At 27.5% G+C, this 13,739-nt stretch overlaps 1 protein-coding gene across 1 annotated transcript; it reads right to left on the bottom strand.

The window, feature by feature from the left end:
• Positions 1–7,916: 7,916 nt before the first annotated feature.
• Positions 7,917–8,794, bottom strand: LOC114173034 (cyclin-dependent protein kinase inhibitor SMR6-like). The gene has a single exon (XM_028057229.1). The coding sequence runs from the start codon at positions 8,463–8,465 to the stop codon at positions 8,136–8,138; it is 330 nt and encodes a 109-aa protein (XP_027913030.1). The 5' UTR covers positions 8,466–8,794; the 3' UTR covers positions 7,917–8,135.
• Between the last annotated feature and the right edge of the window lie 4,945 nt (positions 8,795–13,739).

The following is a 13,739-nucleotide window of genomic DNA, read 5'->3' as shown; positions in this document are numbered from 1 at the left end:
AAATATTAAAAAAATATGTGGGTACCCGCATAACAGATACCTGCACGAATATAGGTACGGGTACGATGCAGATATTTATCCCGCGGGTAGGGTACGGGGGAGCTACTACTCGTATCCTACCCGTCCTGTTGACATTCCTAGTTTTCATGCGTTGCATAAATCCCTTGTGAAAGAGCAATAAAATACTCATTACTTAATATGTGCTACAGGTGCACTTACCGTTTTTCACTAACAAAGGGTTGCTTCTTCCACCTCCTTTTTTTTCCTTCTTACACCCTCATAAGTTATAATATTATCATTTAACCTTTTATTAAAAATCATTAAAATCATAAAACCCTATTTTCACATTCTTTTCTCTTTCTTGTGTCACGAAATGTCTTGCAACTTCCTCCTCCCTTTTCATTTTCTTCTTTTACACAAAAGTCGTGCAGGACTGAAGGAGAAATCTCCCCTCAACGTGTGATGGGAGGTGAAAGGTCAAAGAGAAAGGGATTTTGGAAAACGATGACCATAGGAAAGTAGGTGCTTGGATTATTTGAAAAAAAACATCTAGAATGGATGTTATCCCTCTTGCTTCATTTTCTTCTTTTACACAAAGTCGTGTAGGATTGAAGGATAAATCTCCCCTCAACGTGTGATGGGAGGTGAAAGGTTGAAGAGAAAGGGAGTTTGGAAAACAATTACCATAGGAAAGTAGGTGTTTGGGTTATTTGAAAAAAAAAACATCTAGAATGGATGTTCCAGAAGGTAATTCCAAATTCAGAAATACATTCTAAAACATTCATTCTGAAATATAATATTTTTAATATTCAGATGTGGAATATAAAAATGATTTTCAGAATGAGTGTTTCAAAAGGTATTATCAAATTCAAGAAATGCCTTCTGAAAATCTTGTTCGTAAATTTCTTTTATATTTCAGAAGGGCCATTGGAAATACTTTCTATAATAGTGATTTCGGAATATTAAAAAAATGGTTAAATATGTTTTTTATATCTTAATTTCAGTAAAAAGTAGAATTAGTCAATTTTTGAAACTTTAGATCAATTTAGTTCCTGTTTTAGCAATACTTTGATTTAGTCATTTAAATCAAATTTTGTTAAGTTTATTTGATTTTTTTGCTTCAATGTTAATTGAGAAAAACGTTTAAAACATCAAGTAAACCTACAAAAGTTAATTTAAAAGAACTAAATCCATATATTTTTAAAATTGAAAGACTAACTTGGATCAAAGTTTACAAATTTAACCATAAAAAAATTATATTCCGAATGAATTTTTCAGAAGGCTTTTTTTTTTAATAACTCAAACAACTTCTCCCCATGATTATTTTTCTTCAAATTTCCTTTCTCCTTCGGTCTTTCACCTCCCATCACATGTCAAGTGGGGATTTCAACTTCAATCCTCCACGACTTTGTAAGGAAAAAGAAAATGAAGCAATAGTTAGGAAGGTGCATAGCATCTCGTGGCGCAAGAAAGGAAAGGAAATATGAAGTTATGATTTTAGGATTTTTAATACTTTTTAATAAAGGATAAAATAGGAATATCATAACTTATGGGGTGCATGAAAAAAAAGAAAGGTGCAATAAGTAGCAGCCATGGGAGATTAAACAACCAATGCTATTGATCTGGTCCAGAATATTTTTGTAAGCCCATAAAAACTGAAGTTCTTTTTTTTTTTTGTCAATAACACGGGTTATGTGGTAGACTGAAGTCTACGTTTATATTACAAGTAAAAATTTCTGAGAAAATGTAAAACGTGATTTGAATTCATTACGAAATTCAAATTGAATATTTTATTATTGCCATTAATACTATTCATCATCTACGAATACAAAACTACAAAGCAAAAATCCTATAACAATCTAGTTCAAGCATTTAAAATAATATAACTATAAATAGTAACCAATGTTTTATTAGATTTTGAAATAACAAACAAAAGTGAATGTTAGAGGATATATTACAAACTTTTTTTCGTACTACAATTAACCAATTGTTATCTAATCAATGACATATTAGGAATTGGATCAAATCTTTGTACCATGGACAGCCCAATCGTGGATCATAATTTTAAGCCATATATGGGCTTAGGCCTCAAGGAAATGGACCTTACGCAACACTGATACTGAGGCAAAATTCTTCTTACACTCCTGTAATTTCAAACTATATTTTCGCAAATTTCAAATTTTCAAATTTATCCTTTAATTTAAAACAATTCAAAATACATTTGAAAATTTTCAATTTAGAATATGAATTTTATATTTCGAATGATACATTTTAGAATATAAAATAAAAAATACATTCAAATTGTATAAACAAAAACGTATTTTTTTTAAAAAATAATACATGAAAAGGTGCTTTTTAACATTTCTCGCAGCTTATGATACAATGAAAGTGTAGGAAGAAAGAGTTCGATCTTAAACAAAACAATCATTAACTTGGCAATATATGACAGTTAGACTTAGCAAAACTACAACTATTGGGTTCATGAGTAAATCCTTTATTCAAAGCATAACAAACTAATTCGTTGTTGGCAACAACTCAAATTAGGGATTATGGAATTCACTTAACTAATGACTCGACATGTCAAATTGAGTTAACCTGGTTTACACGGGTTACGAGTTGGGTTGAAAATGAGTGAACTCAACCCGACTCATTTTACAGTGAACCAAAAATTTTGTAAGTGGATTGACTCACCAACCCACATAAAAAAATTATTTATAATTAAATAATTTTTTAAGCAATCCATGAGATGACAATCACAATAAAATCAAGAACCAATGTCTTTATCATGCTCACCACCAATGTATGATGAATTATTTTCAAGAAAGTGTTCATATAGTCCAAGAAAACATGACTAATATTACACATTTTTTGTGATGTTATTCAACAAAATATAAATAAAAAAATTACACATTTTTATCATGCTAATTTATAAAAATTTGTTTATAAGACAGTTGATTGAGTAATTTACTATTAAAATTATAATTCAAAATTAAAGTATCAACGTATATAACTTGACAATCAAAGTAATTAAACATTTAAAGTATTCAAATATTATTGAGCAACATTCTAACATTTAAAAATATGAAATTGTGAACCTATATAATTAGGGGTAGTAAATAATTAAAAAAATTTTAAAAAATTGTAAAAAATGTTGGTGGGAAGTGAACCAGGTTAAGTTCAACCCACTTTCAACTGATTTTTTCTTAACCAAACCCAACTCAAACCCGTGATGAGCCAACGGGTTAAAATCTATTTTTACATCTCTACTCAACTCAATCTTTAGATTTTATTTATGATTTGGCCCAACTGAAAAAAGTAACTTATTTTTTTTTTTATAAATAGTGTGATGAGTTTTGTACGAGTGATTTCATAATTATCTTGAAATTCACTTTTTTTTTTAATATGGACAAACTGTGTTGTGTTTTACTTTTATGTCTTCAAATATTTTAGATAAATTTATTATGACTTTGACTTATTAATTTACTTGAAATTTTGGATTACTTTTTATAAAATTTGTATTATTATTTCAATTAAGTTAATACTTAAAAATTTTAACTTAAAAACAAAAAAGTTTTTCAAAATGTTGATCAATTGACACAATACAATGGAACATGATTAATAGTTCGTTTGATTGGATTGAGTTTAACATAAAATGTTAAAACCCAACCAAATATAATTTTTTAGTAACTTGGTAATGAATATGTGTAGATCTTATCCTATCCAACAGTAAGTAATAGAGAAAATCCTATATATACTTAATCATCTTATGTTTAAACAACGACATAATAATGACCGAAAGAAATAGTAAAAAAATTAGGAACCAAATGTTGTAAAAATAAATTAGAAGACTAAATTATAATTATAAAATATGAGACTATATTGTATTTAAGTGAAATTATAATTTAATATTTAATATATTTTTGTTTCCTTTTTTATTCTTGTGACACCTCAATATATCTTTATTTTGATATTTTCTAAAATAAATTAATATTTTAAAGTGAGTTATTATATTTTAGTTTTGGCTAAATAGTCAATTTAATGTAAGAAGTATTATAATATTTTATTTTTAATACGATAACAAAAATTATAGTCTCAGTTTAACAAATTTGATTATATTAGTTTTATTTCAATTTTGTTAATAATTAATATTTAAGCACATATTTCTTCTCTAGTAATTATCGTATATTTTTTATTAAAAGGAAAATCATAGTAATATGCAGTTAACGTTCTAAAATCAACCAGAGATCTTAAATTTACAAAACGAAAGATAAAGGATAAAAAAGGGTTCCTTCAACGTTATTTACATATTAAAGTCATTTTTTTCTATAATAAAAATTATATTAATCATTATCAGAATTCAAATCAAATTAAAAAAATTAAAATTTTAATACTAAAATTATAATTTTTTTCTTATTATTCTTAAAAATAAATATATAAATAGTTATTATATTCAACCGATCATTTACCCTTTAATTGTTTTACTTTTAAATTTCCCTGTTTCCATACTTTTTTTTTATGGCTTTTAGCCTTTTCACGTCCAAAATACTACCTCTTTCTTTATTTAAAATACATGTTTAAGTTTCCAATTAACCTGCATGCAAGTCCAACATTAATGTTGTTGATGTCCCATTATTATTGTCCATCTCTCATCTATCTACATTACCAATTACTCCTCACTCTGATCAACGTCCGAGAGTTGTCAAATATCCATTGCTTTTCACCAAGTTCATTTTGGAAGAATAATACTATTATGGAAGCTCCTTTCTTTCATATCGTTTTATGAAATCAACTGCTATTGCACAAAACATCACAAATCTTTTTTAGCATGTTTTGTACGCTGACCTCACCCATTTAAGTCTGTCCCGCACTTAATTTATAAAATGCGAACTGAGCTAGTTTGTCCCGCATTGAAGATGTGAGTTGAAAAATTAAAAAATACATAACACTTATTTTTTTCATATAAAGGATTTGGAATGTTCATGCAGAAGTCTAGAAAAAAATAATTAATATACACAAGTGAAAGTTTTTTTTTGTACGAACTGTGGGCCAATTCGGATAGTCTGCAGGTTATGTTCTTGCAGGCCGGCGAGCTCAATCTCTGAATCCGTCCCACGTTTTTTTGACAGAACGAGTCAAGTTGTCACTCCTAATATAAATATTTAATAAACAAATTACGATATCACAACATTTAAATTACTTTTATTGATCCTAAAGGACTATCCTATTAATAAATATAATGAATTTAGATAATTAAGAAAATATTCATATCAGAATAATTCAAATAAGGGTAATAATGAAAGAAAGAACAATTATATTTCTTGGTTAGACTAATACTTTTATTTTTTAATAGTTTAATATCGTTACGAGTTAAGGTAAAGACAAATTTAAACACACATTTCCCTTCAATTTTTAGAATCTTTTGAAGAAAAAATCACGAGTTTTAGTTTCCAAAGCTGACCATTCTTTGAAAACGGTATCTGTTCGTAAAAAGGCGACAATAAGGTTCTATTTTAATTTTCTTTAAATTTTATATTTTGGAACTAATATTGTTATATATTTATTATTAAATATTTTAGAACTATATCTGTATTCTTTCTTAATCACATATATTTGCCCACATTTTCTTTTACGTAAAACCGCCCTTATGTTGTCGGTCCTGAGCCCCAAGACTTTGGTGGTATGCAACATTAAATGACACACATGGGCGCAACAATTAATCTACAAGAATCCTAGACAATGCATTCAAATTTCGATTCAATTACATAACAACTACGTCACTGTGCTGTCATTTTATGTTTGCATCCTCCAATTACACATAACTGTCACCACTTTTGTTTTTATACCATCTAACCAATTAGTTAACAAATATTTTGTTTTTCCTTTTACAAAAGATGAAAGTTTATTAAAGAAAGTACAAGGAAAACTATATAAGTCACGAATATACAACGAATGAAGTGTGCACTACATGTTATTCCAGCCACTGAAGTTCTCATACTAAATAATATCAGAAAGAATCCACACCTCTATAGCCTACAGAGAGATTACATTTATAGTTCGGGTGTAAAGTTAAATCTTGGTCCATGGTTGTAAGACCGGTTAAAATGTAAATTTTAAATTTAACTTAATTTCACAAAATTAATTTATAAGATGATATTTGTATTTCTGTATTATGAAATTGTTTTATACGTAGTTGACGTGGAACTTTGATGACCGACCACTGCAGATTTGAATTTTTTCTGGAACACTTTGAAAAAAGAAATAATATACTAAGAAATTGTTTGGTGATTCCTTGTTTCCCTAGGTAGAAAAATAAACTGATTGCTAAAACTAATACACATATGCGGGAATATGCCAAACAACTTTGTTCCTCTGCATGTGGTCTCCAATAATTATGAGACTGAATTAACTAAGGATTAGAAGCATAAAGTATAGTGAGTGACTGCAATGCAAGCAAATTGTTGTGTTCGTGTTTGTTTTTGGTACATATGTTGAGTGTTGTTAAGACGTGTTGGAATGGCATTCCCCGAATAAGAGGCTCCGATCCCGAGAACAATTTTTTAATGCACGATGGCAGATGAAGTCCCCCTGACCACTATTGTAACATTTGCTTTGCCTTTTCTTGTATCTTCCACTATTGGAGTTTTGATGTGTCTGTATAAAGATTCATTATTTGAAAGTACTATAACAGGATATTATTAGGATAAGATAACAAAACAATGACTACTATATATATTACTGCACCAACCTTCATTCGCTCCATTATTGACCTTTACAAACTCAAGAATGAGAGCCATTCAACCAGCATAGGATTCTAATCTTCATCTCCACGTGATTTGTCGCTTTACACCACATGACTCCATCACTTAATATCACACAAGAATTTACACAGAACCTTCCCACTCTCAGCATTATAATCTGAGGTTGGTGGGGGTCATCTTCTCTTGTGTCACTTCTCACTATTTTTTGGAATTTTCTTTGTCATGTCTATTTTCTTCTTACCCTTATACGTTACGTGCTCGTGCTGTCACACCCCTTCAGGAAAATTTCATTTCAATTTCTGTTTTCTACCAACACAGCGAGTGTACAAGTTAAAGGGTAAATTTATAACATTTCAGATTCTTAATTAACCATTAAATACACGTCCCTAATCTAAAATGTTAGACTTTATGTAGTAGTTGGCGCACTAAATGTGGAGGAAAAGGTTATTCAATGGCGATGTGGGACAGTATTGTAAGACCCTGAAACTCTAAAAGAAGAAGATGACAGAAGACTATGAAGCTAAAACTGGGTCTATGGCTAGAGAACCTATTAAGTGGGGCTTTTCTCTCAGTCAATCAACAATAAGAAGCATCTGTCTGTAGCATCTCCATACCCCATTGAAAGGGATTTCACTCCCACTTTGCATTTTGAAACTCCCACGTTTAGATGCTTAGCTTATCTTCACTTTATTACCACCTAGATTTTCTCATTCTTGCGCATGGTCATGAACAGGGCACATAAACATATAGGCCCGCATTCATACAGGAATTCATTAAACTAGTTCAGTTATGTGTTTTTCACTGTTCTTAGGTGAATTAAATCCCAAAAAATCATCTAACAAAAGTTGTTTCATTGGTATACTTTAGTACCCAGATTTAAACGCAGTAACATGAGATACAAGTCCTATATAACCAACTTAACCTACCTTGGTCGGCTTTCTGTACATTTACAAGACTCAATATAGATAGATAGAGTGCATTACTTTATAAATTTACAGATAAGGGAACATGTTTTCTTATGCAATACCAAACAAATCAGATAAACATGCAGCAACAATGTCAATTCTATTTGACTCTCTTCTTTCAGAGAGACAGAGTAAAAATGAAACGAGATTAACACTGGTTGCAGCTAAAACTGGATGAACATCACGCATGCAATGCAAGCAAATAGGTCATCTTTATTCAGATCTTTTTACAAATACCGTAGTCTCTAAACTCCTGAATTTAAGGTCTAGCTAGCTAGATTAATAACACAGACATGAAACGACTTGATAGAATATTATAGTAAGAAGTTACACAAAACTAAATTAATTAGTTCTAGCTAGCTCTAAACTAGCCAATTAAGGTTGGTGAAGGTTACTGTTCCCACCTCTACGATCAATTAGCCCTTTCAACATGGCGTATAAACACAGTTTCTAAGTCCGGTGGAGTGAAGAATTCTCTAGCTCCGCCACGATAGTTGCACTTCAAAGAAGGTTTTCTCTTCCTAGGCGCTGGTGGACACTTCAACGCCGTTGGAATCCTTGCTTCTTCCCCCTTTGGTGTGGTTGAAGAGTCTGCCACGTCACCTTCATCTTCTTCTTCTACCTCTTTCTCCACAGTGGTGGTGTATATTGGCTTCAATGGCGCTCGCAAAGAGATTCCAGCGATGACCCATTTTCTAGTACTATCTGACTCTTCCACTTGTGGCTTCTCCGAGAACCCCATATTTAACCACCAAAAGGGTAATATGAATATGTATGTATAGAAGGGAATAAGCGAAAAAAGATGGTTCTTTACTATATATTTTTTTTTTCCTTTTCTTGTTCACTACTCTTTTGGGTGTAAACTGGTAGAGGAATAATAAAGAGGAATCGGATGAAACCAGTAGGAAAGTGTTGACTAGGAAAAAGCGAGTGGAAAAGAGAGTGAGATGAGGAATAAAGAGGGAAACTAAGAAAAGTTTGCACTGAGAAAGATGGAGAAACTGATTAAAAGAAAAAGGAGGTTTTGGTTAAGGTTGAAAGGAAGTGCTTCTTTGAAGATTGCTGAGAGTGAGGGAACAAAGGAAAAGCCATGTTTAAGAGTTTAAAGACTTTTATAAGGCTTTTGATGCGCCCACGTGTAAGATCATTATTGGTATATGCAAACTTATTACTCACCATAAAACTTCCAAGCACGTAGTTGTATTGTAATTGGTACAATAATTATAATTAAAAATATTCTGATAATAAAATGACAAGAACTCTAGTAATTACAGTGTTAAATTGCAAAAATCACATAAACTGTCAACACTTTATTATTTCTTGCATGTCAAATAGCTCATAAAATTGTTTTTATTTATTAACAACCAAAATTGTTAAAAATATTGTATTATCAATATTATATTATTAAATAACCATGCATATGTTTATTGTCGTTGCACTTGTTTGCCGGTATGATGTGACATAGTCATCTAATGTTATTAATTATTAGATTTACACATAAAATTTAAAATTATTTTTAACCTATTTGTGTGGTAAAATAAATTATTTTTAACCTAAATTATAATAAATGTAAAATGATTTTTTTTTAAAGAAGTAAGGAGATAAACCAAATTAAACTAATAAAAAAATCGGAAGAGTGTAAAATTAGACAAGGTATATAAGGAATAGGTTTGACTAGACTTTTGTAAGACCTATATTCTATTAAGATTTAGAGTTCAAACAAATATGAATCTAGAAAAAAGTAGAAAACTTTAAGAAAAAAAAAAAAAACTATAATATTGTGTATCATTTGCCATATTAGCAATCCGAAAGCAAGCTATGAATGTCCAAAATCAACGTGGCATTTCCATGTTCGTGAGGTTTCATGTTTGCCCGCAACATCCGATATTCTCATAACATGTTTGGTGAAGTGTTTGAGTACCAAAATTCATGTTACATGTTTGGTGAAGTGTTCTGCAATAACTTATATAAGTACCATTCTCACATTTTGTGCTCAACTAAAACTTTTATATTCACTTTTTTCATAACTACCTTTAGCTTTTTCCAAACATGCTAGAAGAATAGTATATTATATTCATTTTTCTAAAAAGCGTTGTATTTTATTTTTCATGTATATTTCTTAATCCTTTTATGGTGCAGACTTTTTTAAAATAAAAAAAAATCATTTTAATTTGATTTAATTAATTTGTAAGATTGTGAAAAATTTTGAATATTTTCAATTGAGTTTTTATTAAAAAATATTTTATTATTTTTTTTCATATTTTTAATTGAATATTTACTATTTGATTTTATCGTTTTTCATAATTTTGTTTATTTTTAAATAATTGCATTAAAAAATTATTATATTAATTATACAACAGCTTTATATATTCTTAATTGAATCTTTATCATAAATGAAATGACGTAATTGTTCAATTTTACGATCTCTAACAAAACATATCCGGTTTAGATAATGAAAAACTAAAATTCTTAAATTATTATTATTTTTATAAACAAAATTGTTAATTAAATCATATTTTTATTTTCCATAAAAACACACTTAAATAATTACATTACAAAGTAATTTTCGATATCACATTTCAATTCATAATAAACTATTTAATCTAATAGAAACAAATTTGTCACATGCTGACCCAGACATACATTGTTAACCAACACCTCCCGACAACAGAGAAGAGAAAGGTGCATAACTTCAACGCAGAACTGTAGAAATTAATAACATTAAATGCAAATTGTTTTAACGTTAAAGCAATATTTTGATATTTTCCACATAAAGAAGTAATATTTTTATAAGTTAAAATCAATTTATATTTTATTTTTATCACTGAATTTTTATTCAAAAGTTTAGATCTATAACAAATTTAATGATTATATTAGGAAAAGTTATTCTTAAAACAAATTTAAGAAAAAGTTATTCTTAAACCAAATTTAATGATTATATTAGGTTTTCGTAAAGCATCTTTTACAATTACGCGGACTGATTATCTCTGAAATTTGATTATTGGACCGTAAGCAGTACTTTTTGATGACTAAACTTTAATATTAAAAGGGATCACTTCACTTAATTAAAGCAAAACAAAAAAAACATTGAATAACAGCTGACCGAGAGATCAGTAAAAATAGAGAGATGTGGGTGCCCGTGTGATAATAGCTGACCGTCGGGCAGGACATAACAGAGAATACTGATTAGGTTTTGGCGCCAACTTTAATCACCAAAACTAATACTAATATTAATAATAATAATAATAATAATAATAATAATAATAATAAATTCTATGTTACCATCCTTGTGCTTAAAAGTGCTTAAAAAAGCTTCATGCGATTCAAAGCACTTTTCTTTTTTCTGTATAATTTTTCATTCGGGGGCCCTTTCTGAACACTTGCTTTTGATTTTGAAAATCAAAGGAAAAGTTTTCTAAAGAAATTCCGTATGCAACCAAAACCTTGTATTATTGACTGATGTTTCATTTCAGCATATTCCTTACAAGTTACAATTTAAGATTATATTTTGACACGTTGATATTAATAAATGCTAAATTTCTTTTATTATATTATTTTTAAATATTTTTATATCACATTTTGTGCTGAAAATATATGAAAATATAGATTAGTTTAAGAGGTGGTTAAATTTAACTATGAAGTATTTAGAAAAAGCACGAAAGAAGACAAAAAAAATTATTTATTCACTTTATTGAAAGAGTCAAATTTACTTCGCAACAAAATCTTGAATACTATTATATTTTTTCTTTTTACTAAGACGAAAAGAAAAGATGCAAAGTGATGAAAGTGATTTATTTAGTTTATGATTTTGAACTATTAAAATAACTCTAAAAGGTGTTTTTCTAATTTGTAGTTTTCTATGATTTTTTCCTTTGGATTTGATTCATTAAAGATTGATTGTGATACCTTAGACATAAAGTCATCAGTTTAATGAATTAAAATTTTAATCCAATATAACACATTTTTAATTTATTAATTTATGATTTTAATTGATTAAAATGTTCTTTCTTATAAAATCAACTAGGTTAATAACATTTTATCAAATTAAAATATTGTTTAAGAAGTTGATACTGGAAAGATATTAATAACCAATAAAAGAAGCTAACAATAGCATATCTTTCAAGTATCAACTTTTTAAGATAAGAAAACACAATATAAGAAGGCATTTTACTCTAACATTTTTGTTTCTTAAGTCATATTTGAATCGACATAAAAATAAAAGAAGTATAAGAATGTAGGCCAAAATTATTCATATTCAAACTCAAAACAGCAAAGACCAGTAAAACCAAATTGAACAAGGTAAGAATGTTAAGTGTCATGAAAAAAATATGAAATAGGAAATAAGGTTTATAGAGAAAGTTATTGAATTCGATAAAGCAAAAGAAAAATGATTTCATTTTGAAAGAAAAAATTAACAAAAGACTAGCTTAAGTGATTAAAAAAATCAAAAGAACAAATTAACACAAAGCAAAAAAAAATCAAGTTAAATGATCTTAATCCCATAAAATTAGATTATAATAAGTTAAAAGTAATAGAAAAATAACTTGAAATTCAAATCGATTGTTTTCATTTATTAGAAATAAAAATAAAATCATTCGAATACAATGCATTTTAATAAATTAAAATGATTTTTTCGTCAATTAAAATTATTAAACCACTTGTTGCAAGTTATTTTAATTCATTAAAATAAGTTTTTAAATTTAACTGAACGTGAGACTTCTCACACCTGAATCTCCAAAAAAAAAAATTGAAACTCAAATTGATAGTTTTTGTTTATTAAAAATAAGAATAAAATCATTCGAATATAATGCATTTTAATAAATTAAAATGACTTTTTCGTCAATTAAAGTTATTAAATCACTTGTTGCAAACTATTTTAATTCATTAAAATGAGTTTTTATTAGATTAAATAAAGAGAAAAAAGTCTATTATACTCGTAAAAATCAAGTAAAAAAACTCATTATGTAAAATTCAAATATTCTGAACTTTAATTTAAAATCAACACATGTAAACTCCAATCAACCCAAAATTTGATTAAAATATACAATGATCAAAGAGCGAAAGAGTTGATTTTAAAGCATAATTGTAAAACAAATTTTAAAAATTTAATTATGTTTTAAGTTTGTGTTAAGTTTGAGAACTTTCAACTAAGTTCTAATAAATTTGGTGATTAATTAAGTCCTTAAAATTTAAAATTTTTCAATTAAGTCATTTCTATTAACCATGTTGTATGACGGTTATCATATTTAAATGTCGTCACATGATATTTTAAAAACCAATCAGAAAATTTAATTAAATTTAAAATTAAAATTGTTATTAAAATTAGAAAAATATAAATTATAGAATTAAAAAAAATATATAAAACATAAAATATATAACTATAAAATTATAATATTATAAAATTTAAATTTAAGAATTATATAATTATAACATCACAAAATTGCAAAGTTAATAAATTACCAACTTACAAAACTATAAAATTATAAAATACTAAAATATAAGGTTATAAAATTACAAAATAAAAAATTACGAATCTATAAAGTTTTGAATTATAAAATTAGATAATTAAAAAAGTTAAAAAATCATGAATTATAATTTATATTTTTATAATTATCTAATTTTATATTTTAATTATGAAATTGTAAAATTAAAAATTATAAAATATAAAAAATAAAAAATAATTTAATTATTTAATTTTATAGAAACAACATTAAAAGTTCATCATAAAAAATCTTAACTCATCTTTTAGGTTGTGTTCACTTTTGCTTAATTATTATGTCAGACGAATATGAAAGTGATATTTGTATTCATTTCAGATGATTTGAAGTTAATTAAGAGAGTTAATTTGTGGGACTAACCACTCTTACCGTCCTCCTCGCATGAGCGATGGAATTTGAAATTGATTAATGTTCATCCTTTGTTGTTTTACTGAATCATCTATAATAATATATAAAGAGGATTTATTCTTTTGTATCCACATTTTATAATGTCAGTTTTACCCTTAATTAGTTTAAAA

This window comes from Vigna unguiculata, chromosome 2 (assembly GCF_004118075.2).
Source record: "Vigna unguiculata cultivar IT97K-499-35 chromosome 2, ASM411807v1, whole genome shotgun sequence".
In the NCBI taxonomy this organism is placed as follows: Eukaryota; Viridiplantae; Streptophyta; class Magnoliopsida; order Fabales; family Fabaceae; genus Vigna; species Vigna unguiculata.
The sequence above is the reverse complement of the archived record's forward strand: the minus strand, read 5'-3'. Positions and strand labels throughout refer to the sequence as shown.

Bases quoted from the DNA above. Each gene is read 5' to 3' on its own strand.
- LOC114173034 (XM_028057229.1), bottom strand. From the start codon at position 8,465: ATGGGGTTCTCGGAGAAGCCACAAGTGGAAGAGTCAGATAGTACTAGA.